This window comes from Echiichthys vipera (assembly GCF_963691815.1).
Source record: "Echiichthys vipera genome assembly, chromosome: 1".
Classification (NCBI taxonomy): domain Eukaryota; kingdom Metazoa; phylum Chordata; class Actinopteri; order Perciformes; family Trachinidae; genus Echiichthys; species Echiichthys vipera.
Window position 1 is genome coordinate 5,477,472 of NC_139826.1, and position 27,286 is coordinate 5,504,757.

Here is a 27,286-nt window from a genome sequence, read left to right on the forward strand (position 1 = left end):
ACCACTGCTGTACTAGGTTGTTTTTTTTAAATAATTAAATTCAATTACATTTTATTTACAGTGCCAAATCATAACAAAAGTTATCACAAGACACTTTACATATAGAGTAGGCAAAGACCACTCTCTATGACGTATCTATGATTTACAGCGGGGCTGCCCAGTTCCGCTCCTGGAGGGCCACTTTCCTGCATGTTTTAGGTTTCTCTTTGCTCTAACACACCTGATTCTCATGTTAAGTCTCCTCAGCCCCAGTTCTTCTCACCATCTCCCTTTCCTCCAGTGTATGGGACTACTTTATGCATGATTAACTGATATGGATGAATATGAAAATATGAAGCCCTTTTTTAAAGCCTGCTGATCACAGGTTCATGTGTGTTGTAGTGGAGCAGAGCAGAGATGGATGTGGAGTTAAAAAAAAAAATAGATTTGTCAAACTTTATCTGTTCCACCATTTCAATCATTTTTTAGATGTGAATCTAAAAAGTTGAAGAATATGAAGTTTGAAAATACGTTTGTTCAATTTTGAATAATTTAGTTGTTGTTTTTTTACCCGCGATCTTCACCCGTGTCTCCCACCAGCAGCTGAACCCGTGTAGAGAATGGATCCATACACATTTGGTCAAGGTCTCATTCTCTAGTAGATTTGTTTTTGAGATGTTCATGATTCCTGAAAAAACATACCCAATGATGCTTTGAATATGCACAACACGGGAGGATAAATCACAAATATGTAATAATTACATAAATAATATACACAAATAAAGACATTTTCACCATAAATTGATGCAGAAAAGGCACAAATAGTTGCATAAAAATCCCCAGGATGCAGGAACTGAAGTGTTTGACCCAGGTAACTTTCGGGGGCGGACCCGGGTTACAATGTGTTCTCTCTGTGTGGGACACCACGCGAGCCCATAGCGCGAGCCTCACTAGTATGGTGAATAAACTATAAATTAGTAATTCATTTGTCAATAAAGTTGTGTCGGGGGAAAAACTGGAGGCTGACTTTAATATGGTGTGATGGTTATTTCGGTCCTCGGGAGGGACAGTGAGTCAGCGGGAAACCACTCCCGCCCGTGTGGTGTCGACGTTACCCGCCTGTGTTTGACTGATGAAGCGCTGAGCCTGCCCTGAGGAAACATGCACCGACTTAAACGCTTTCTTCCCCGGACACGCGTACCGCCGTGGCAGCGTGCTGCGGTGAAAGCGCAGGGGCCTAGCGTCTCCGTGCAGCCGGGACTGAAGCGGTTCAGCACGGAACAGGCTACCGCGGAGGAGACTGGTGACCCGGCCAGGACGCGAGAGAAGACGCTGACCATGGCCACCTTAAACCCGCAGGTGAAGGCGGTGGAGTACGCCGTGAGAGGCCCCATCGTTATCAAGGCGGGAGACATCGAGAGGGGTCTGCAGCAGGTGCGTTCATCACGGCTACACCTACTGATACAGCCCGTGTGACGGTGAAGGGAACAAAGGGAACGGTGGGCGACGGGCGGCCATTGGTGCTTATATCATTTATTAAACGCTTCATTTGGTCAATGAAACAGCCCGACTTGCATCAGTAAGTTGGGTAAATTCCACATAGTGTGTCCATGTGACGCTGCAGCTTCTCGACACACAGCATGACTAAAGAAAGGTTGCATCATCCTGGCTGGGTACCAGCAGGTTCCTCCAGCTGCTGCCCAGGGGCGTGAGCATGGGGCGGTGAGGGGGGCCCAGCCCCTCATGACAATGAACTCTTTGAAGTGCGTGCCCCCCCAGTGTCCTGAACTCAAATATAGTAGTCAATGTCAGAAATGATGGACCAGTTTTTAAAGCAAAAAAATAGTGCAGGAAGTGTTCATTAAATTCTTATTTCAGCAACTCAGAATCAAAGACTGAACACATTTGCCTAAAAACCTGTTCAAAAGGGAAACTGGTTACATGTTTTGTACTTCCTGTAAATATAATCTGATTAAACCCAAGTACCCACCACAGCCACTTCCTGGTTGATCCAATAAGGAAGTGTCCACTAGGGGCATGTTGCACAATAGAGCAGTTTCTCATTGACCCCCATGTTAAACAGGCTGTTTTCACAGCATCATTAAACCTGTTTAAGACCTGGGACAAAAGAACATGTCTGTATGTTTAGCTCATATCTCCATGACAACACTGAGGTGAATTTTTTTGGACCATTGGAGGTTATTGTGTATGAATAATTAGAGGTGTGGCCTCTTGAGCGACAGCTAGCCTCTGGCCCTCACTTCTCCTCTGAGGTAAACGTCAGCCAGATGGACCTATCTCCCTCCCCCCAACGTCACATACATGCCCTTTTTTGGTCAGAGGAAATGAGGCGGAGTCAAAGTCTGACAATATGGAGACTCCCGTAGGTGAAGACGATTGGATCAAGTTTAGAGAACGGACCCAGATGGGTATGCTACGTCCATTTTTATACAAGCTATTGATTAATTTTAATTACAACACGTAAATCACATAAAAGATATTGAGGAACAAATTATTTAAATTGATTATCTTTCCTGATGTTGATTGTATAATTTGTTGAGAGCAAAATTATGTCATTTGAAACCAAAATTATTAACCCACTGAGGGCTGGATTCCAAATCACACTGAATATCAAAGTGGAAAATATAAATCACAGGCTGATTCAACTTTTGTGAATTTTATCCCAATAACTCAACATGTGACTCAGCAGTGTGCACCAGGATTGGCTTTGACATGGAGGTCTGGGTGACCCTCCAATGATATGCCCCCAGACCATCTCTGGCCCTCTGCCCATGCTGGATGATATAGGCATCAATTCTGATGTTCTGTCACGATGGAGCTGGGCGGTGCTGGGCTGTGAGCACTGGCACATCCACTGGTCCCTTGCGCCATCCTCACGGAGTCTGTTTCTGACACCTCCAAAACATGCACACCAGTAGCCTGCTGGAGGTCATGTTGTAGGGCTCTGGCAGTGCTCCTCTTCCTCCTCGCACAAAGGAGCAGGTCGTTGATGCCCTCCTATGGCCCTGTCCAGCTCTCCTTTTTCAAAAAATTTGATTAAGTCATGACAGACAAGATGACATGAGGGACAAATACATCACACCATGTGGATTACAAATACAGACAGTGTACAGATAACAACATATAACAGAATAAACAGAATACGATGAAAAGTTACTGTGTGTCTGTGTGTGTGCGCGGGCATGCGCATGTGCGTGTGGTACAGTATTTATGAACACATTTAACATGACATAGACAGTTGATAGAATACAGATAAAAAGTATATAGGGTAATGAATAATAAAAGGAAAAAAATATATATATATAAGAATAGTCTAATGTAAACCAATATCAAGATTATGACTATCATAAGAGTTATTATTAATTACACAGTGCTGTAATAATATATCGCAATGAGAGGTGAGGACAGGAGAGGGCATCCAGGGGTAAGCAGGGGGTTCCCCACCCATATACACATACATATGTATATATTAGATGTACCTTGGGTTGCAGCCGAACTATAAGGCAGCTGCTAGCCAGTTCCTCCTGGCGGAGCTGGACTACCTGTGAGACCTGATTGGACTGCAGGTACCAGCTCCTGCTACAGTGGTGACAAGGACACTAGCAGAACACAACGCCAGAGAAGAAGTAGTCAGGGAGGATAAGGACAGAGCAACCGTCTGTGGCCAACACATCGAAACCATTCTGCCGTAGTGACTTGTAACGTCTGTCTCCTGTCAGTTCTGTCCGGGCTGTTTGAATGCATTTATTATAAAGGACCTACAGTTGAGGCCTCAGCTGGTTTATCCAGGGAGGTGTAAGTAGAGAGGCACCGATCCGATACCCGATATCTGCGCCGATATTGACTTATTAGCTGGATCGGATATGGGATGAATGAGGCCGATCCAGCATTCTGATCCAGTCATTTCTTTTTTTAAATATCATAAACGGTAATACAGTTACAGCGATGTAGTCACTTCAGTTCTATGTTTTCAACAGCAGTTAGGGTTTTATATTCCATTTCAAAATATGTTTGCAGTGCACTTTACATGGAAGGGTTATTTCTTTCTTTTTGCTGCTAATGTACACTTTATTTGTCAATAAATAATATTAAATACATTTATACCTGTGTTAATTTACCAATTTAACCAGGCTAAATGTTTATGTCAAGCCTGATGCCTTCACTCACATGGACAGGTATACGCTTCATTCATTCAACAGTAGGATCGGATCGGTATCAGGTATGGACGATACACTCAGCCCAGGTATCTGATTGGATCGGTGTATCTCTAGATGTAAGTGACAGATGGCTTGACTGCAGTACCAGCTCAGAGAGTTAACATTAGCTGATAATCACTGAGCTAGAGAAGAACCTCAGTTAACATTCTTTCAGTTCTCTAAACCATGGAACTACTTCTTCAACATTAAAGGGTTAAAATGATAATAACTCATAATGATTTATTATTTCCCAGGGTGCTTAGATGAAATGTAGGCATGCTTGACACACCTGCAAAGAGTCTGAAATCCCCAATTCTTGTGGGTTCTGTTGATAACCTAATAAATCAATGTGGTTTTAGGACTCGGTGTATGGCCAAAGGTGTGTGGACAGCCTCGTCCGCGGTGTGCAGTGATGAGAGTGGTTTTCTGTTGTGTTCAGCATCAAAAGCCTCAAAGTAGCTCAGTGGTTTGTTGCGCTGATCTTTTTCCTGTCTCCACAGGGAGTGAAACAGTCTTTCGCTGAGGTCATCAAAGCCAACATTGGTGATGCCCATGCCATGGGCCAGCTGCCGATCACTTTCCTCCGTCAGGTAAGGACTGGACAGGCATTAGAAGATGAAGATTCATCTGTAGACTGAGTCATTCACAGTGTTAGCTAGGGCTGTGACTTTTGTCCAAACATTCATTCATTCATTCATTCATTCATCTTCAACCGCTTATCCCGAGGTCGGGGTCGCGGGGGTGCTGGAGCCGAGCCCAGCTGACATCGGGCGTGAGGCGGGGCGACAGGACGCCAGTCTATCACAGGGCACATAGAGACGTACAGAGACAGACAACCATTCACACCTACGGGCATTTTTAGAGTCATCAATTAACCTAACACGTGCATGTCTTTGGATTATGGGAGGAAACCGGAGAACCCGGAGGAAACCCACGCAGACACGGGGAGAACATACAAACTCCACACAGAAAGGCGAACCTGTAACCTTCTTGCTGTGAGGCGTCAGTGCTAACCACTACACCACCGTCTAGCCCTTGTCCAAACATCATATTTGAAATTTGTTTATTTATTGATATTGTTTATTAATATTTGAATATTAATAAATCCTTTTTGACCATTAAATGCCATCAGTTAGACCTATATTGGTATCAAAATGAAGTTGTATATGTTCCGACCTCCAGCTGAGCCTCTTCTCTTCACCTACTTTGTTGATAAGATGCATCATCATCATCATTATTAAAGTATTTCTGATTCTGATTCTGATCCGGAGGTAAAGCTTATGCTTGTTGTCTGTGATTTAAAGATGAAAATGCATTTTCACATTGAGCTTCCTCTCAGAAAATGTTAATATTGACTGCTTGCTCTGGTTGATTACACAGTACACTAAGTACATTACACTATAAGCAAACATTTGAATATTTTCTCCTCACCTCTTCTTGTCGTTCCTGTGATTCCCTATAATCCTTGTCGTTCTGCCCGTCTGCAGGTGGTGGCTCTGTGTTGTTTCCCAGATTTGCTGCAAAGTCCGGCTTTCCCTGATGACGCCAAGCAACGAGCCCAGCGCATCCTCCAGGACTGTGGAGGACACAGCCTGGGTGTGTGTGTTTGTGTGCATTCAATAATATCTGATGGAGATTATTCTTATATTTCTTGTTAATGCATGTTAAAAGCAACTGGTGTAATGTATGTTGTGTGTTTTTTTTCTTTTTCTACAGGCTCGTACAGTGCCAGCCAGGGGGTGGAGTGTATCCGTCAGGATATTGCTGACTACATCACACAGAGAGACCAGGGCGTACCTTCTGACTGGAACAACATCTACCTCACCACAGGAGCCAGTGATGGCATCATGGTATGAGCGGTGGTCTGTGCTGATTAAAGTGACAAACTGAGGAGAAAACAATGTGGCCCGTCCACAGGAAGACGCGTTCTGCTGTAACTGCAAACATTTTTTATCGTTTTGGATGTGATCAACATGATCACAACATGATGACCAGGTCCCAGAGTGGTTAAAAAACAGACAGCTTAACCGCATATTTTGTACCACCCCTACTGAGTGCCTGTGCAGTGCTGCTGCCTTAGAGGAGATGGGGGGAGAGTCGGGCCTCAGCAGCTGTAGAGGTTGATTACTCTGAGGGGCATGCATGGTAATGAATTATCATAGGTTCATTTCTGTTCTCCCTTTTCCCTCATGCTCTGAATAAGTCGTTAAATTTACCGCTAGCCGCTTTTTATAAATCAAGTTCTAAGAAGGTGTGAAAAGTCTCTAAATGTAGAGAGACAGTGCCCCCCTGTGAATGCTTTGGGACGGGGAAGGGGCTCCCAGCAGCACCCTCTGCTCGTTGAGGACACTAACTGCAGAGTGATCGGTGCATCAGAGTCCAAAACACCACAAAAAGTCTCCACTAACACCAGGAACTGTTGACAGATTGGTCACTCGTCGCTTTTGACAAAAAAAGTTGCCAAAAGGATTTGGGAAGTTGACAGATTTAGCGAGGAAAGTTGCCAACTTGGCAACACTGTTTGTTTACAGCGTCTCCCCGTCTCTTCTTCTCTGTTGTTGGTGTATTTCTGTGCCAGTTACAGCACTACATGTAGGCCTGGCATGTGTACTACAGCATTTGGAGTCAGTTTCAATGGTTTCGTGTGGACGCAGAGATTTCTTAAGATTACGCCGTATGGACGGAAAATAACAAGGAGGGAAAAAAGATTGTTTTCCATCGTGTTGACATACCCTGAGTAGGGCTGTGCGATATGTCGTATATACCCGATATATCTCTGAAATAGATGTGTGAGATAACTTAAAAATTTTATATCGTATGTATCGAGTATTTCATGGTCTTTTTTTTTTTTTTTCAAGCAGCAGCCGAGACTTGCCTTGGTTTCGTGTTTGAAACATTTTCCAGTGGCTTTCTCCGTCAGGCAGTAACTTGAGTGAGGGATAAAAAAAAACAAAGACTCGTGTCACACACTTACCCACCAATCCTGCACTACATCTAGGTACGGAAGGGAGGGAACTTCCGTTTCTTTCTAAGCTCTAAAATATGCCCCTGAAAAACAGGTGAAATGTGCACCAGCGGACTACTAATGTGTTTAAAAAGAGTGAGCACCGTCACTTCAAAGAGGCCGCCCATGCAAACCTGCCACGCACACACACACAGTCTCACTCACACTGGAGTAAGAGTCATTTGCACCTTATCTGGCCTGTTTAGCAACAACAACATGTTTTCAGGTTTTGTTGTGAAATGAGGACGTTGTCTCATTCAGATAAGTCATCATATCGACTGAATGATCAGCTGTTGTCCGTCCATGGTGCAGCACCATACCAAACTTAAATAGAAATACTACATTTTGTAGATCTCACTCTGTAGTCTTATTTCAGCTCTATTGTGATTAATCACTATGCAAATCTAAAATGTTTCGATGAAATCAGTTAACCAGGAAGGTATATAATCTGCAGGGATAGTAGTGAAAACAGTAAAGGGTAAAAGTGTGATTTCATAGGATCCTTTTTAAAGGAGGTCTCAAAATATATATTGTAGATCGTGACATGGAGAAATTGTATCGGGATATTCATCTTTTCCCATAATAATAGATAATAGTGATTGCACCTCTTGCCTGCAGTAGGGCTTCAAACTCTCCCAAACTCTCCCATGCTTCTTTAGCAGTGCTGTGAAAAGCTCCTCTGGACAGAGACGGTCTGTGTTTCACATTTTGTAACTTTAAAAAACTCAAGGTTCCTTCCACCGCAAGTGGCAGTGTGAACATGGCCAGTGGTCCAGCTGCTCCTCAAAGCCTTCTCTCCACATTTTTGCCACTTCCACCTAGTGAGAAGAGAGGAAAGGAGCCCAGCAGGAATCTGGATCAGTCCTGGCCTGCACAGAAGCGTGCCTTCACCTTTACTCCACGTTTATCAGTGGAACTGAAAACAGTGTCGTCGTAAATGCAGTAGTGAAGTGTGCGGTGTGATTTCTTCAGGAGAGCGGCGGAAGAATGTTCTAACGTCCTCCTGACCGGGTTAGCAATACACGACTGTATGTAGTGAATAAGTGTGATAGTGAAATGAATCCCTGAAGGCATATCTGCTGTTTCTAGAGCATCCTGAAGCTGCTGGTATCCGGTGAGGGCACCTCCAGGACGGGTGTGATGATTCCCATCCCTCAGTACCCACTGTACTCTGCAGCCATATCCGAGTTGGAGGCAGTGCACATCAACTACTACCTGGATGAGGACAATTGCTGGGCACTGGACACTGAAGAACTGCAGCGAGCGTACCTGACAGCCAAACAGCACTGCCAGCCAAGAGTCCTCTGTATCATCAACCCTGGAAACCCCACAGGTAGGATTTAGATCTGCCATCATTCTGTATTCTATGTATTATTTATATCTGCAGCTGTGCAATAGTAACCTTTGTGTGCAATACTCAGTGCCTTTAGTGCAATCCTTTAGCTTCACAATACACCTACAGTAATTACTTCAGTTATACTTGGTTAAGTATTTATTACCAATGCATTTACTTATACAGTAGTACTTTCTCAGTTCAGCACTATTATCATTTCAACTGTTGCATATATCGTATTGTAGCACACGCATGTCCTGTCTCTATTTTCACATATGCTATATTATATATTATATTATGCACCTTTTTAGACCTATTTCTTCTTTTTACATATATAGAATTGATATTTTCCGCAGCAGAAGGTAATTATGTTTACATATTTCTTATTCTAGTTTATTCAGTATTTATGTTGTCTGTATTTCTATATAGGAAGGCTCCAGAGAGTGGACCAAAAAAGTATTTTTATTCTATATTTTATTATGTTGATCTGTTTAGACAAGTGAGAAACTTAGTCACACTTTGTCTATTTCAACTTTTGATGGAGGGTAAGAGTGTCTACTTTTTAGAGATGATGTTCTCAGCCTTTGTAAATAGAAATGTTTACTTCAGCAAGGAGCAAAAAGATCCTTCCACTCCCCTTTCTACAGAAAGAGAAGATGTCTTTATTGTCCATCAGGGTGGAAATGTGTCTGGAGGAAACAGTAGATACTAAAAAGATGACAGCATCACTCACCTTCTTTATCAACATCTACACTTCTGTGCAAAAGTTTGAGGCAGGCGTGAAAAAATAATGTAAACTAAGAATGCTTCCAAAAATGGAAGTGTTAATAGTTTTATTTCGTCAATTATCAAAATGCAGCCACTGAACAGAAGAGAAATGTAAATCAAATCAATATTTGCTGTGACCTTCCTTTGCCTTCAAAACAGCATCAGTTCTTCTCGTTCCACTCACACAGTTTTGGAAGGAACTCGGCTCTTAGGTTGTTCATAACATCTTGGAGAACTAACCCCAGATCTTCTGTGGATGTAGGCTTCCTCAAATCCTTCTGTCTCTTCATGTGATCCCAGACAGACTGGATGATGTTGAGACCAGGGCTCTGTGGGGCCAGACCATCACTTCATCAGGACTTTACTCTGAAGATAGTTCTGAATGACATTGGCTGTATGTTTGGGCTAGTTGTCCTGCTGCAGAATACAGTTGGGGAGAATCGCACGCCTCCCTGATGGTGTTGCATGATGGATAAGTATCTGCTGTATTTCTCAGCATTGAGGACATTATTAATCCTGACCAAATCTCCAACTCCATTTGCAGAAATGCAGCCCCAAACCTGCATGAACCCCCACCATGCTTCACTGTTGACTACAGTTACTCATTATTGTATCACTCTCCAGCCCTTTGGCGAACAAACTGTCTTCTGCTACAGCCAAATATTTCACATTTGGACTCATCAGTCCAGAGACCGTGCTGCCATTTTTCTGTACCCCAGTCCCTAAATTTTCATGCAAAGTTAAATCTCTTTGCCTTGTTTCCACATCAGAGCTTTGGCTTTTTGGCTGCAACTCTTCCATGAAGACCACTTCTGTCCAGACTCCTCAGGACAGTAGTTGGGTGGACCTGGGTCCCACTGGTTTCTGTCCAGACTCCTCAGGACAGTAGTTGGGTGGACCTGGGTCCCACTGGTTTCTGTCCAGACTCCTCAGGACAGTAGATGGGTGGACCTGGGTCCCACTGGTTTCTATCAAGACTCCTTGGGACAGTAGATGGGTGGACCCGGGTCCCACTGGTTTCTGCCCGGACTCCTCAGGACAGTAGATGGGTGGACCTGGGTCCCACTGGTTTCTATCAAGACTCCTTGGGACAGTAGATGGGTGGACCTGGGTCCCACTGGTTTCTGTCCAGACTCCTCGGGACAGTAGATGGGTGGACCTGGGTCCCACTGGTTTCTGCCCGGACTCCTCAGGACAGTAGATGGGTGGACCTGGGTCCCACTGGTTTCTGCCCGGACTCCTCAGGACAGTAGATGGGTGGACCTGGGTCCCACTGGTTTCTATCAAGACTCCTTGGGACAGTAGATGGGTGGACCTGGGTCCCACTGGTTTCTATCAAGACTCCTTGGGACAGTAGATGGTGGACCTGGGTCCCACTGGTTTCTGTCCAGACTCCTCGGGACAGTAGATGGGTGGACCTGGGTCCCACTGGTTTCTGCCCGGACTCCTCGGGACAGTAGATGGGTGGACCTGGGTCCCACTGGTGTCTGTCCAGACTCCTCAGGACAGTAGATGGGTGGACCTGGGCCCCACTGGTTTCTGTCCAGACTCCTCGGTACAGTAGATGGTGGACCTGGGTCCCACTGGTGTCTGTCCAGACTCCTCAGGACAGTAGATGGGTGGACCTGGGTCCCACTGGTGTCTGTCCAGACTCCTCAGGACAGTAGATGGTGGACCTGGGTCCCACTGGTTTCTGTCCAGACTCCTAGGGACAGTAGATGGGTGGACCTGGGCCCCACTGGTTTCTGTCCAGACTCCTCGGGACAGTAGATGGGTGGACCTGGGTCCCACTGGTGTCTGTCCAGACTCCTCAGGACAGTAGATGGGTGGACCTGGGCCCCACTGGTTTCTGTCCAGACTCCTCGGTACAGTAGATGGTGGACCTGGGTCCCACTGGTGTCTGTCCAGACTCCTCAGGACAGTAGATGGGTGGACCTAGGCCCCACTGGTTTCTGTCCAGACTCCTCGGTACAGTAGATGGTGGACCTGGGTCCCACTGGTGTCTGTCCAGACTCCTCAGGACAGTAGATGGGTGGACCTGGGTCCCACTGGTGTCTGTCCAGACTCCTCAGGACAGTAGATGGTGGACCTGGGTCCCACTGGTTTCTGTCCAGACTCCTAGGGACAGTAGATGGGTGGACCTGGGCCCCACTGGTTTCTGTCCAGACTCCTCAGGACAGTAGATGGGTGGACCTGGGCCCCACTGGTTTCTGTCCAGACTCCTCGGGACAGTAGATGGGTGGACCTGGGCCCCACTGGTTTCTGACAGTTCTGAGCTGATGGCACTGCTGCACATCTTCACATTTTGAAGGGAAATAAGCTTGATGTTTTTTTGGCCGATCACTGTGTCTAAGATCCTCAATGATGCCTGTTCTTCACAAAAGTTTGAGCAGCACATCTTGAAACCCGAGTCTGCTTTGAAAACTGGGTTTGGAGAGACTTTGCTGATGCAGCATAACTACCTTGAGTCTTGTTACTGTGCTCAGTCTTGCCATGGTGTTTGACCTGTGACATGAAACTGTCTTCCACAACCTCACCTCAGTAGCCTAAAAGTTTTGAACAGTAGTGTATGTGCTTTATCATCATTTGTATATTGTTAACAACGTGTATATATAGTAGTTGATGTATCTGAGGATGAATTGGATTGAAATGAAATCCCTTGGGTTCACTGCTCTCACACTACCTTTTGCTGCTTCTCTCTTCAGTTCTCACCGGTCTTACAGTTGATACCACACCTCTGTTACTACTTCTGACTTTTTTTTCCCCCACTCATTGTAGAACATTTAAGGTTGTCCCTTCTGAATTTTGTCTATATTTCATGCATGAAAACGTACTGCAGCCACAGACTGGCATCTGGACTTCTCGTGGACACGTGGATAGAAAGCATGTGTGTATTGGTAGCTGTGGTGTCAGTGTTAACAGTTGTCTGTGTCTGCTGCTCTGTTGTCCAGGTCAGGTGCAGAGTAAGAAGTGCATTGAGGAGGTGCTCCACTTTGCCTACGAGGAGAATCTGTTTGTCATGGCTGATGAGGTAACTCCCAATGCCAGCACAGAACTCAGAGTACCATCAGATATATATTTATTCGCTTTAAAGATAGAATATGCAACATTTCTGCATTCAAGTGTCGAAAAACAATTAGACCTATGTTGTATATTTAGTTGAGTTGTGTATTTACATTATTCCAAATATTTCCAACAGTGAGCCAAACAAACTATTCAGATCTTTTGTTTCATTCATCAATACTTACTTACTTCCTGTTAGGAGTGCTGTAAACCACACTTAAAGTGAAATTCCGGCAAAAAACCCAGAGTTTATTAAAAGTGTGTTTTAAAAACTTACCTACTGGCCCCTGTACCAGCTCCTCTCACAGTTAAGTCCATTCAAGTGGATTACCAAAGTCAATCCCAAAGGAAGGAGCCCATTGGCTCTGAATCCTCCATAGCAGTCACACAGCTGCTGCAGTATTCAATGATTCCAGGCCACAGTGAAAAATGTCACTCTGTTGGCAGCATAAATATTCTTCTTCTGTGGTCATAGGCTCACAGTACCCACAGATAAACCAAAAAAATACCTGCACACAGAGACTGATACTATGTCTGATGCTACCTCTACCTTTAGCCCCTTCCGACAGCACACGCCCCCACCCTCTCCCGTGACATTTCAGTGCTGTGGGGAAATTCACTGTCTGAGACTTTTCCATCTATTATTAACTTATATTTTACCAAACTGCCACAAACCACAAAGTTTACATGTCATGCTGGAATAAATGGGCTCCTTCCTTTTGAATTGTATTTGGTAATCGACTTGAATGGACGCAAGATGGAACGAAATTCATCCGGCGAGAGTCGGGTTAGCTTTTAAGTACTTCTTAAAACTAATGAATAGGTTAATGCATAGGGAATATTTGGGTCTTTTTTTAGAAACTTTCCCCTATTTTTTTTTTTCATTACTTGGGACTTATTAAGGGTGTTTGCTTAGGGTTTAATGAACAAATTGCAACAGAAGCAAACTAACTACTTTTTAGGTCTATAGACTGCTATAGAGAAGCAGATAACAATGCGCTGAAAGAACTGACTGAATGACCAGGAGCTTCTTGATAGAAACGCAGATTATGACAAATGTTTGTTTGGCTCATTTGAGAGATACACTGCACAATCGGCCCTGCTGTTTTTGTGAAACATCCCTCAGGACAATGATTCTGGACCAACATGTCAGTCTGCTGACAGGGAAATAATATTGTTTTTAAAACTGTTTGTTTAGATAAACCTGTGTACAAGGGAGGAGAAAGAAAATCTGAGGTTGTGAGAATAAATCAAAATACAACAATTTTGTAAACTTTGACACATATTCACCTCTCTACCTCCTGTCCGTCTCCTCTACGTTACACTCCTCAATCCACACACACACACACACACACACACACACACCCACACACACACACACACACCCCCACACACACACACACCATTCCTAATTTACTTGGAGTTGAAAGTTCGGATATCCGATTACAAGTGAACGCAGCATAACCACCACTGTTGACTTTTTTTTATAACTTTCAGTCCCCTATATGTTCCCCTCTTAAATCCACACACACACACACACACACACACACACACACACACACACACACACACACACACACACACCTGTTCCTATCACACTTCTGCCCTTACTACAAGCCTGACTCAGAAGTTGGAAGTTCCCGATTTCCGATTACAAGTGAACGCAGCATAAACGTTGGTGACGATCTGGGCTGACAGACCAACCGCTGTCAGCAGCGTCGCTAACATGGAGACTTGTTTACATCTAGGGAGGGAATGTCTCCACAGACACAGAGATTGTAATAGTCAGCAAAAAGGCAACAAGTGCTTTCATTAGTGGGTCACATGATCAATCACCATTATTTTATCTCACTCTGTGATAGAGAGGAACTTAACAGGCAATTAAATAGATGAACATCTTATAGAGTACAACTTTAAGTACATCTTCATGGTAAGAAGGTGAGATTTAGTCTTTAATTGAATTCTCACTCACAGACAGAAGTCCTAAAACAATCTAATGTAAGAGAAAACACTGTGTCTTGTATTCCGCAGCACTGGCTCTGACCCTTCCATGCAGCTCACACTGACTCTTATCTCAACAGCCTGACTGTGTCAGAGAGAGACACACTGTTTTTGTTCTCACCCTGGCTGGTATTTTTTACAGGTATACCAGGACAATGTGTACTCGCCAGACTGTCAGTTCCACTCCTTTAAGAAGGTCCTCTACGAGATGGGCCCAGAGTACTTCAACAATGTGGAGCTGGCCTCCTTCCACTCCACCTCCAAGGGCTACTCTGGAGAGTAAGTGTCCTCTGCACTGAACACACCCGGAGCTTATCTCATTACAGGAAGAGAAGGAAGAGAAGGCTCCTTCTCTTCCTGCTGCACAGGAAGAGAAGGAGCCCTTGAATGTGTTCAAATGTGCTTTTATTATTTGCTTTAAATACAGTACATTTTCAAAAAGTGTATGAGGTCTTTAATATCTGTGTATGTATTAGAGGTTTAGAGACATTCCCTAGGTAAAGCTGAGTAGATAGAGGGTCTTTAGTGTTTTAATGTAGCTTAGAAAAGCTCCATTGTTGTTGTTGTTGGAGAGGACTCCACTGCATCTTCTCAAATGCAAAGTAACAAACTAAAAAGGTGTTACTTGTTGAGTTAAATGCTCAGATTAAAACCTCAGTGCTGGCTCCCGTCGTTTTGCTTGTGGGTTGTAATAACAGAGACATAACTAACTCTAGGGGTTTCTATATAGAAAATGCGTCACATTTGTAGCCAGGCAAAGGCTGCAAATGTGACGTCTGAGGCGAAATATTCCTCCTTTCTCAAAATATGTTTTTCTGTGATAGGGGTGAACATGTGACGTGACGTGAAGCACAAAGTTGGGCGTACAGTGACATACAACACGTGTGGGAAGAAGATAGCTCCATGATCTGATAATTCAGACTTTCTCTGCTGTGATGGTCAGCATCTCACAGATATCTCAGGCTTTCCAGTTGCTTATCCCGGTGGTAGATATTTGGCTGTCTAGCCTAAATCAGCCGCCACATTAGGGCCTACATCAGGCCGGTGATATACCTCGGTCTGTCTGAAGAAAAAAAAAAAGGCAGCAAAATTACAGTCTTACTGTCCAGTGTAAAAACACGCTTGTTTTGTAACTGACCATGGACATAGAAAAAGGAATGGACGGCGGACGGGAAAATGGTGCCCATTCATTCCTATGGAAAGCTGCTCAGTGGTGTAGGCTCCCTTAAGGATACTGCCATTTTTGGTTCTGGTGAACGTGGGAGGACTTACCGGATGTAGAAATCTTTGTGTTCCCAAGTCAATGCCCCAGCGCCAAACACAAAACAACACAAAAAAATGAAAAACAATAGAAAAAACATCCGACACAATGCACAAAAAGTGTGAGCAGCAGAGTTGCCGGAGCCTTGCTCTGGGCTCTACGGAGACGGGACCTAAGCTGCTGAATGTACGACTCTTTTTAGCCACGCACCCTCCTTCTCCTGCCCATAACTCCATTTTGGTCGATTTTTTGCTCCTTTTTTTAGTAGAGGGTCTGAAGATAATTATGAGCCTTTTGATTTGTATCTCTGAAATAACTTCAGAGGTGATCTTCTCTTCCCCTTATGTATGGGAGTGAATGGGCAAATGTGCTCCTGGGCACAGGACCGCCACTTAAACAGGGGAGTGCTGCAGCACCGCGATTTGCCGCTAAGCCCATGGTGGCATACGACGAGAGCGCCTGTCCTGGGGACTTGTAACTGACTGAAAAGCTATAATTCGACTCATCAGTGAATGTGAATCACATCGTCCAGCAGGTTTCTCATTTGATTGTCATTATTTGGTTTCACAGGGTGTACCAAACTGAAAAACCTAATGGTGGTGCGGTGTCAGTGTTCATATCGTCTGTGCTCTACTCTTTGTTTGTCCCCCTCAGATGTGGTTTCCGTGGAGGCTACATGGAGGTGTTGAACATGGATCCACAGGTGAAGGCTCATCTGGTCAAGCTGCTGTCCGTTCGCCTCTGCCCCCCTGTCCCCGGACAGGCAGCAATGGATGTCATCGTCAATCCCCCCAAAGTGCACGAGCCCTCGTACGCTCAGTTTACCAAGGTTTGTGTCAGAATCCGTTCTGTTGACCCGAGCGCTGTGACTCACCTCTGCACCACTGTAAAACAGGGGAAAAAATGAGCTGTCAGTGTCCAGGCTGCCGTTTAACAATACAGTTTCGTTTTTTTAAATCACACCTGGGGAAAGAAGACCGCAACCCTACATTGCGTAAAAGACCACGTCCCCCCCGCCGGTGAAAACAAAGGAGACCTCAGTGTTGTGTACGCGCTAATACGAGAAACAGGAGTACTTAGTTTATAAAAATAAATCTGATTTAATTTGAGGAAATACAAGTCACATTTCCATATGTATTAATGGCAGAAAGATGCAGTGAGTGTGTGTGACAGAGAGAAAAACAGTCCATTTTCACCCTCATTAACCTGAGGTGGACGAAACCTTGGCTGTTTGTTTTCCTTTCACAGAGCTAAACTAAAACCACAGGATATTAAGGACAGAGAAAGGGATGGTTGTCATAGTTTTGATTACCTGCTGATTCAGTGAGGTAGAATAAATGTGCGAGTGTGTCATCTCTGGATAGTGAGTGGGCCATTTTTCCATATAACGTTGATGTAATATATTTGTCTGTCTGACGTTAGCCATATCAGGAGGTTTTCAGGCCGGTTAATGTAAAATAGGCGAAATCAGGACAGATTACGGTGGAATTTGTATTCAGGGCCGGTCAAAGCAGGCGGTTTGTTTCCAGTGTCCTCATGTGCGCTCTTCTATCCTGGCATCATCAAGGACAGTGGTTTCCAATCCACTCAGGACCCCAGAAGGGAAATACAAGTATAAATATAAATAATCATAGGGCTACTATCACACTGCAAAAATGTAGTCACAGGGTTCGTACAGGTTCTTGAAATCCTTGAAAATGCTTGAATTTTAATGTTATGTTTTCAAGGCTTCAAAAGGTGCTTTAATTTTGGATAAAGTGCTTGAAATGCTCAAAATTCTATCTGCATTTCTTTCACAACAAATAGCTATAGAATAGGAATTTAAATGAAATTCTTCTCTTCTGTAATTACAAAACACAATTTTGGTTGTTTATATCATAATGCCATCTTGTAATGTGTCATTTTCCATCATTTTCATGTATATATTAATTCATATATATTATAAATATGTGTTTACCACAGCTGTAAGATGCTGGAAAAGCTTGAAAATGGACCTTGAAAGTGCTTGCATTTGACCTTGGAAGAGGTGTACGAACCCTGAAGTTACTTTAGTCACCTATAAAAATAAAAATCAATATCATTGTAAGTTTACGTTTATATATAGAATATTGTCACTGCTTTACCAGACCATCTGAGTCAGATTTTCAGCAGTTTATGGCATAAACAAATACTAGAAAATAAAAACAAGTGATTTTAACAGTGATGACAAAATTCTGTTCACTGTGGAGACAAGAGAATCCCTTTATGAGGCGGAGTATACAGAAGAAGAACTTCTGCAGGGGGAGACTAAACAGCTGAGAGAGAGAGGGGGAAAGACAGAGAGCTGTCTGACAGCATGGGAACCAGGTGAAAATATCCAACATGCAGCATATACTTTAACTGAAATGGATCTTTTAGGAGTCTCTAAAATCCTCTGAGCTGCTGCCCACGTCCACAGCAGCTTCTGTGTCTGTACTCTTGTGTGCTTCTTCAAACAGGGGGTGTACTGACTGCCATCTACTGTAGTAACACTCTGGCTATGGAGAAGAAGCTCATACAACCTCCCTTTAAAAAAGCTGGACTAACCCTTTAAGTGCAACCATACTCTTCTCCTTGTGCCGTTCTCTTCGTGGTGCAGAGGCGTGTGTGTTTCAAAGACCCTCAGAGATACACCAGTGAGAGTTTTCACTTCCAGCTGGTTCGAACTGCTCAGCGGAGGTTCTGTTTTCTCGGTTTTGTTCTTACCCTTGTGTATTATGTGTTATGTTTGTACCCAGGAGAAGAGTTTGGTCCTGGATGTCCTCGCTCACAAGGCCAGGTTTACAGAGCAAATCCTAAACTCTGTATCTGGGATCAAGTGCAACCCAGTCCAAGGAGCCATGTACGCCTTCCCTCGGATCTTCATCCCACCACGAGCAATTCAAGAAGCCCAGGTCTGATACTCCGCGCACTCTGTAATGGGGATTTGTTCCTGTGCAAACACAGGTAGTCTGGTGGTTAGCCAGGGGCCTGTCACACAGTTGTGAAAATGTACCAGAATAAGTACAAAACTCCCCACGACACAGTTTGATAGAATCTTCCATTCTATTCGTTTTTCCTTCAAGTACATGTTTAAAACGCTGTGCAGTGTGGGGTGGGGTGGGGTGGGGGGTTTCCACCTGTCTGTCTGTCTGTTTGTCTGTCTGTCTGTCTCTCTCTCTCTCTGTCTCTCTCTCTGTCTGTCTGTCTATGAAATGTTAGTCCATGTCTTTGCCAGCTTGTGTCAAAAATCCAAGCTTTCATTTTACATCATATGAAGCCTTAGGACTCAGGGCCCGACCGCAAATCTTTAGTCTGCTTTTGGCTGACCACCCAGACTTAGCCGGCGTTAGCCTGAAAACAGTATCTTTGGAAACCAGATTCCAGAGTGGGAAGATTTGAAATAAGTTGATAAATCGGTCGCTACTCCCTTTTTATAAATCAAGTTCTAAGATGGTCTGAAAAGTCTCTAACTCTAGAGAGAAAGTTCCCTCCTGTGAGTGCTTTGGGATGGGGAAGGGGCTCCCAGCAGCACCCTCTGCTTGTTGAGGACACTAACTGCAGAGTGATTGGTGCATCAGAGTCCAAAACAGCACAAAAGTCTCCACTAACTTAGAAACAGTGACACATTTCTCTCTAGGATGGAGGAGGACTTGGGAAGAGAAACTCTCCGGTGTTTGTATTCTCCACAGCATCTCCCCGTCTCTTCTTCTCTGTTGTTGGAGTATTTCTGTGGCAGTTACAGCTCCACATCCAGGCCTGGCATGTGCACTACAGCCTTTTTAGTCGGTTTACCTGGTTTCATGTGGACACAGATTTTTTTTGAGTTGAGGCCGTGTGGACGGAAAACTTTTTAAGAACAACAGAGAAAAAAAATGTTGTTTTCGATCATGTGGACGAACCCTAAATCTGAAAAAGCCCTGACAGTCTATTCCAGCATGCGTTGAGTGTCATTGAGAGGAAGAATGAATGAATCCCTGAACATGTCTCCAGCCCATGGCCAGATGCTCGCCAGCTGAATAGAACAGAAGAATCATTTTGAAAGTGAACTGTCTCTGTGTGTCTCCAGTCCCTGTCCATGGCTCCTGACATGCTGTACTGCCTCAGACTGCTGGAGGAAACGGGTATCTGTGTGGTCCCAGGAAGTGGATTCGGCCAGAGGGAGGACACCTACCACTTCAGGTTGGTATGAACATAACGTTTACTTTAAGTCCTTCTCCACTCCACGGTTTTTCTTCTGTTTATATGCCCCTTAAAATGTCTTGTCACTAGAGAGGTGTTGTCACCTCTTTCTTTTATCGTTAGTAATTTTTAATATTAAATGACAGTAATATACATAAAAGGACAAAAAAGAAACAAACTAAATAAAAGACTAAGAAGGCTAATAGTCTAAAAGGCACATTTGAAAAGAAGGGGATGGGGGCACAGAATATAAAAACATTGATTCAATAATAATAGTCTGACTGGATATATGGAATCAAGTTCCAGGGTCCATTAAAATCAACAGTGTCCTGGGGAAGTGATTCAGCCAGTTCTTCATGCTTAAACTCTTTGGTTTACGTTGTTTCTAATTCAACAGGATGAACAAAGTTTGGTCACACTTGAGCTGTGTTCAAAATAGTTCCCTATCACAGAAGTAGGGCACTATATAGTTTGGACGCCATCTTGTAGAGGTGTTTGAATTCTCCGTGGTTAATTTCATTGGTGATTTTGGCCATGGTTGATGATGCAAACAATAGTGTTGGACCCACAGTTCTACACTGATCCATCTTACATGAGCAATGCCAATCAACGGAAATGGTCCCATTATGATTATGCGGCTAAATGTTGGCCTGAGCACAGCACAGGTGTAGTTAGCATCTTGGTTTCTTTTGTTTGTTAGCATGTTAGCTTGTAACTGTCAGTGTGTTTTCTCTCTGTACTGACAGTCCACTCTTCAGTGGGGGTTTCAGGTTTCTTTCAGGAGGTTTAGGGTTTCTGTGAAGTACCAAGTAGAACTGCCAGGGGTACGTTTGAGCGTCAAATTTCCGAGAAGTGCACAGACGTCTCCTCCTTCAGGAAAAACACTTGACACTGACTTTGAAGGGAAACTAATGGGGTGTGCTGGCAGGAGAGGGACATGCTCAACAATGTATAGGTTGTTGTGTTCTGCTTCCCCTGACAACAGCTCTCAAACTAAAATACGTGACATAGGTCTACAATTGCAACACATTGGAATACAGCACTTAAAAATAGAACCAAAATATCGAACTGTGTCAGATAGAAGATCCTGCAAATAAAGATAATACACTAATAAACTACATTACACCCTGCACACTGAAGAAATTTGATCATACATTATCAAAATGAAGTAGGTGGAACACTAACGTTCTTGTTGTGGTACGGTCCTTTTGTTAATGTAGATATAGATACTTGTATGTTAGGTGTGAAATAGGCACTATAGCTGTGTTCGAAATCATTCCCTTAGTCACTCACTATTTCCTATATAGTGTTTATTAAATAGTGCACTATATAGGGAATGACCAAACCAGATTTCGGACACTACACTGGAATTTTCTAACAAATCGTTGTGTCAGTAGATGTGCCGGACTTACACTCCCTGGCCACTTTATGAGGTGCTTAATAAAGTGTCAATGTGGTCTTCTGCTGCTGTTCCCTCTCTGTAGAAAGTAGGTGGTGTTGTGTGTTCACAGATGCTCTCCTGCATTCCTCTGTTAGAACCAGTGGATATTTGAGTTCCTGTTGCCTTTCTATCAGCTCCAACCAGTCTGCCCATTCTCCTCTGACCTCTGGCTAAAACAAGACATTTGCCCCCACAGAACTGCCGCTCACTGGATCTTTTCTCTGTTTGGGAGCATTCTCTGTAAACCCTAGAGATGGTTGGGCGTGAAAATCCCAGTAGATCAGCAGTTTGTGAAACACTCAGAGCAGCCCGTCTGGCACCAACAACCATGCCACGTTCAAAGTCACTTCAATCACCTTTCTTCCCCGTTCTGATGCTGCTTTGAACTGCAGCACATCCTCTTCACCATGTGTACATGCCTAAATGCATTGAGTTGCTGCCATGTGATTGGCTGATTAGAAATTTTCGTTAAAGAGCAGTTGGACAGTGAGTGTATTTAGACACGCATGTGTTTTAACTGTGTGTATGTGTGTTTGTGTCGCAGAATGACCATCCTGCCGAGCCCGGAGAAGCTCAAGGTCCTCCTCGGGAAGCTGAAGGAATTCCACCTCCGATTCCTCGAAAAGTATTCACAGCAGGAACCTCTGATCACGACTGCCATCCAGGAGCAACACAGAGACACGTCAAAGCAACTGACTGATGCTTAAACTGACAGCTTGTGTGATGTTAATATTCTTTCAGAGTTTGCTCACTTTTTTAGAACTAGTAAGAAATTGTGCCTTCTCCTCAGATGATATTTCAAGAGGCAAGGTATCTTCTACCTGTCAAGACGTGCGTGCTCTCATCAAAGCCCTGAGTAGGAGAGCACACAGATAATGACTAGGAAGGAACTGATCTTTAGTCGTCCCATCACGCTCTCACTGATCTGTGCTCTGCTGGCTCAGTGGGGAACATCCACTGAGAATGTTGCATTCAACCATCTGCTCTTTCCTGTCCACACACATCTATTTGATACTTGGGCTACTTCAAGCTTTGTTACTAATTTATCATGTAAGGCCTCTGTAAGGCATATCTCAAGTGTAATTTGTTTGGTTTTTCTTTGTTTGTTTGTTTTGGTATTGCCTTATATAACATTAAAGGGTTGGTTCACCCAAATCACTATTTGTGATGATGATTAAGCAATAGTTCAGATGGTGAGAGTAAAATTAATAAACAAGATGAATTCTATAAAAATGAAATTCAAGTCAGAATTTCAGAGTTTCCTGTCGGAAGTTTCAACTGGAAGACGTCCTGAATTTGGAAAGTCAGAGGAACATCACCGACCCCAACGTCACAATCCAACCATGGCTGTGCTCAGCAGCAAATCGTTCACATATGACGACAGATACAAATTCCAGTGCAGCCCCACTCATTTCAGATGCACCCTGGAGCCGGGCCTAGTCTGCTTTTGCTGCGTATGTTTGGGTTTTGATCATTAACTCGTGGTTGGAAAGTGTTATGTGCACTCCACTGGATCTAGTATTCTCCCCTGTTTAATATTCCAAGCATTTGCAGAGGTGGAAATGTCACACTTTTGAGCCAGAGGAGTCTTTTTAAGATGCTGAGACATGTTTAATATTAGCCAAACTGGATCAATTTAAATTATGGAAACTGGTGGAAACAAGGGCGCCTGAGTGACAGGAAAGAGTTAAGGCGAGGGAGCTCGAGTTGAGTTCTTCTTTGAGATGTTTGAGGAGAATGCTGTGCAGTGAAACTGGTCTAAAGCGGAGTAGGTGACCCTCATAGAGTTCAATGCCCCAGTGATGTTGCACGCTGGTCTGTCGCCGAGTACCGAGTCCAAAACCTCAAAGTGAGGTTACCTCCGTGGTCACCCGCTGCCGCTGCACCAGAGGTCCTTCTGTTGGTCCCTGTAGTCCTTTTTGAGCTTCTTTCATTTCTTTGGCCCGCGACCCAACCCCGGATAAGTGGTTGAAGATGAGAAGAGATGAGATACTTTCTTGGTTATCTGCTCAACAGTTCAGCTGAACCCTGCTGCAGCCATCTCCCTTTGGATTTCCTCCAGAACAGGTTTTGTTCTTGAAGCTTCCTCCAGTTTATTCTGGACCTCAGACGAGGATCATATTCCGAGGAGAGTTTGTCTCCTCCATCGACCTTCTGTTTTGCCTTGTCCATATTTTTCAGATGTTGATATCGCTGAGTTGGGGTTGTCACCAGAGCTGTGTTTTTAAAAACAGCACTCACAACATTTGCGTTGCTGTGGTTTGTCATGATAACCCTACCCACAGCCCCTGAAGTAAGCAAGACCTTGTCTCGGTGCCGTTTTTGATCAACGAGGAGGAGTGGCCGCCTGGGAACCATAACCCCTTTTAATGGAAAAGGGGTTATGCAGGGTTCCTTAAGAGGGGAGGCTGAGGAAGCGGACCTGAGTCAGATTAATGGCTGATGTGGTTCGGTCAGCTGTGCTCAGAAGATAGGATTTAGTTCCAGTGACATACAGAGTGAGTGCAACTGGAACAGAATTATTTAGACTTTGCACAACAACAGGAAGCAGGTGTGTGATTCTAAGGAGCTGCGTGAGTTGATGGTGTTGGAGCAGTTCGAGCAGAGCCTGGTACTGCACACTTAAACATGACTGTACTGGTGTTAATATTGACATTTCTCACCAATGTTATAATGAAATCTGCTTTTCATGAGTTGAAAATGGCTCAACACGCGCCGTACTGTCCACCAGTTGGGACATCTCTGTCATCAAACTTCAAAAATGTTAACGCTCTCTAATGTGAGGCGGGCATCTGTCTGCACCGGTTCGGGAGGAAGACAAGGAGAGAGAAAGAGAGAAAAGACGGACAGATGGACAGAGAGAGACAAAGACAGACAGTCCCAGAGATGCAAGCAACCACAAAAGTAACAGTAACTATAATGTCTATAGTAATGTGAGCATGACTTATTAAAAGGGAGGGGAGGTATTGTACCCTAACAAATAGAGATAAAACTGCAGTCTCAAACAAAGACAATGCAGAATTAATGGTTAACCCTTTTGGTAGGTGGTTCGCACTGTCGCCTCACAGCAAGAGGGTTCCAGGTTCGAATCCCCGCTGAGGGGGGGCCCTTCTGTGTGGAGTTTGCATGTTCTGCGTGGGTTTTCTCCGGGTTCTCCAGCTTCCTCCCACAGTCCAAAGACATGCAGGTGTTAGGTTTATTGATGACTCTAAATTGCCTGTGGGTGTGAATTCGAGTGTGAATGGTTGTCTGTCTCTATGTGCCCAGGGTGGACACCGCCTCACACTCGATGTCAGCTGGGATCGGCTCCAGCCACCCCACGACCACGATAGGGACAAGCGGTTGTAGATAGATGGATTTCTGGTAGGGTTCACAGCTCCCACTACTTATCAGACTAGTTTTGTCCATAAGGCCATTGTCTTATCACAGCTTAGAAGAACCTACTTAAGAAGGGTAGGAGATCAAGAAGGAGCGAATGAGCCAGTGGCACACAGACAAAATATATATACGGTATATTTTTTTAAACGGCAAGTCTTTTTGAGTCTTATATCCACTCTTTATTATTACAGTGGGCAATACAGCTTTGTTCAACTTGAGTTTTCCAAAGCACAGTGAGTTCCATACACTTTCTGTCATAAAGTTGTCTTTCAAATATGTCTATGCTCCCAAAAAGCTTTTTTGTTTTTGTTAAATAATACATTACTGATTAACAGATTAAAGAGTAGTATTTTCATTTATTTATATGTTTATTTTAGATTTAGAAATCAATGAATTACAATAAATGTTATTTTAGGGTACTATTTTTGGCCCACGGTCCTCCACCCAGATTCATATTTGGCTCATCGGAGGAAAAAAACTGGGCCATAAGCTTTTGGCACTATACTGTATAATAAGGTGTGGGAAGAAGGGTGAACACTGGAGAGGTGGAAGGAAGCAGTCATTGGGCCCGTGAGAAGGACAGGAGAAGATTCAAGCGATCCACTAAATTACAGAGTTATAGCTTTTACATCACATCTATCGGAGAAAAAAAAGCTATAGTGGCTTAACCTGACTAGCACCAGATGACTTCTGTTCCGTCTTGCTTCCGTCTTTCCATAGGAAAGTGACTTCAGGTGGGTTTTATAGATGTGAGGTAGCAGAGAAACGACTGTTGTGATTCAGACAACAATGGCAGCTCACATCGAAGAAGCAGACGTCAAAATGGATGCTGCTGTTTCATCTGTGTTTCCAATCTAGAGAATCTTTCTTCTTTAAAAGAACACCAGAGAACTGCTCTGAAGGCTTTTGTTGGTGGAAACCATGTCTGCTTTTCTGTTTGGCTTCTCCCTGCGTCGCTCTCATCAGAGTTACAGGTTGGTTTCCATGTAAATGGTTGAAGTAGCACGTCAATAAAGATGATGGACAAGGCCCAGCCTCCTGAAATCGCCTCCCAGTGGAGCGATCCCAGATGGATGAGAGAAGCAAGGAGGAAGGAAATTCATGGAGAGTCAGGTTAATAGTGGCTACCGGTAATCATCAGAGTGGTTTTAGAAAGGGAGAGGCAGGCTAATATGATCCACTTCTGTGCTTAGAGGATACAAGTTAAAAGAGTCCTTTGACGTAGAGAAGGCTTACGATATGGTTCGGAGAGGTCTTCTTATAAAGCTGCATTTAAGGGCGCACTCACACTGTCCATCCGTACCGTGCCCGAGCACGTTTCACGGCTAAAGTATAGTTCGTTTGACCAGTGTGAGTGCAACCGTACTGCGCCACGGCCCGTTTGGGAGAGGTGGGCGGTGAGAAGTTCAGCCATCCATGAGGAACTCGGAGTAGAGCCGCTGCTCCTTTGCGTTGAAAGGAGCCAGTTGAGGTGGTTCGGGCATCTAGTAAGGATGAACCCTGGGCGCCTCCCTAGGGAGGTGTTCCAGGCACGTCCAGCTGGGAGGAGGCCTCGGGGAAGACCCAGGACTAGGTGGAAAGATTATCTCCACACTGGCCTGGGAACGCCTTGGGATCCCCCAGTTAGAGCTGGTTAATGTGGCCCGGGAAAGGGAAGTTTGGGGTCCCCTGCTAAAGCTGCTGCCCCCGCGACCCGACCCCGGATAAGCGGATGAAGATGAGATGAGATGAGATGAGATGAGATGACGTTTGCACATGTACGAGCACGAGCGTGCGCACAAGCGTGCGCACGTGTACGAGCGCGAGGCCTACGGCGGTTCTGACGTCATTTTATGTGCGCCTGTTCGGACATAGAAAAAAGAAGGACGGACCATGCGTGGACATTTAAAACAATGGCGGTGAAAGGTTCACGTTGGTGTGATGTGGAGGTGGAGTGTTTACTGCAGAGTTGGTCGATGGAAAGATTCAAAAACAGTCGACAAGACGCACAAAAACTCTGAGGTCTATGGAAAGATTTGTAAACAAAGCGACGCATCGCAATGATGTCATCAATGCATGTGACGCGTTACGTCGTGATGGCGTATGGACAGGCAATAAGCATTTGCCGAGGCCCAGGTAGTGTGAGTACAAACGGGCCTGGAGGGGGGGACAAGTACTCTAAAGCCCGGGCACGGTACGGATGGACAGTGTGAGTGCACCCTAATGGGAGTAGGAGGACATTTTTTAACTGAGTAATGGATTATATGAACAGTAGAATTATTCAGGTTAAAATAAGGTCAGACATTTCTAGCAAATGTCAAGAATGGCACTCACCAAGGGAGCGTTCTGAGCTCAATCCTATTCTCACTCATGATCAATGATATATTTGCGAGCATTCAACCGGAGATGGGGCGGTCACTCTTTGGAGATGACGGCAGCCGATGGAGAAGGGGTGGAATAGATGTTATTGTGGAAAAAGTACAGCAGGGGATAGCCCAGGTTGAAGAGTGGGGGGGGGGGGGGCTTTTAAATTCTCTGTTGAAAAGACAAAGACATTGTTTTTCACAAGGAGGAAGATTGGGGTTGACGTCCAGTTAAAACTATACAGCAACAATTTGGAGAGAGTTCAAGATTTCCAGATCCTGGGGGTTCACGTTGATTCCAGGTTAACATGGAGGGTCCA

At 44.4% G+C, this 27,286-nt stretch overlaps 1 protein-coding gene across 3 annotated transcripts in view; it reads left to right on the forward strand.

Annotated features, from left to right (window-relative positions):
* Positions 1-1,051: 1,051 nt before the first annotated feature.
* Positions 1,052-27,286, forward strand: part of LOC310946559 (alanine aminotransferase 2-like) — a 38,465-nt gene continuing 12,230 nt past the window's right edge. For 2 of the 3 annotated variants that reach the window (XM_083913058.1, XM_083913060.1), the window contains exons 1-10: positions 1,052-1,413; positions 4,697-4,786; positions 5,684-5,792; positions 5,913-6,046; positions 8,290-8,533; positions 12,253-12,332; positions 14,508-14,644; positions 16,281-16,455; positions 18,383-18,538; positions 19,693-19,805. In XM_083913058.1, coding sequence (XP_083769184.1) covers positions 1,141-1,413; positions 4,697-4,786; positions 5,684-5,792; positions 5,913-6,046; positions 8,290-8,533; positions 12,253-12,332; positions 14,508-14,644; positions 16,281-16,455; positions 18,383-18,538; positions 19,693-19,805 — 1,511 coding nt within the window. In that variant the 5' untranslated portion in view covers positions 1,052-1,140. Of the gene's footprint in view, positions 1,414-4,696; positions 4,787-5,683; positions 5,793-5,912; positions 6,047-8,289; positions 8,534-12,252; positions 12,333-14,507; positions 14,645-16,280; positions 16,456-18,382; positions 18,539-19,692; positions 19,806-21,790; positions 22,373-27,286 lie in introns of those variants that run through there. The other variant, XM_083913059.1, reaches the window with a different exon arrangement.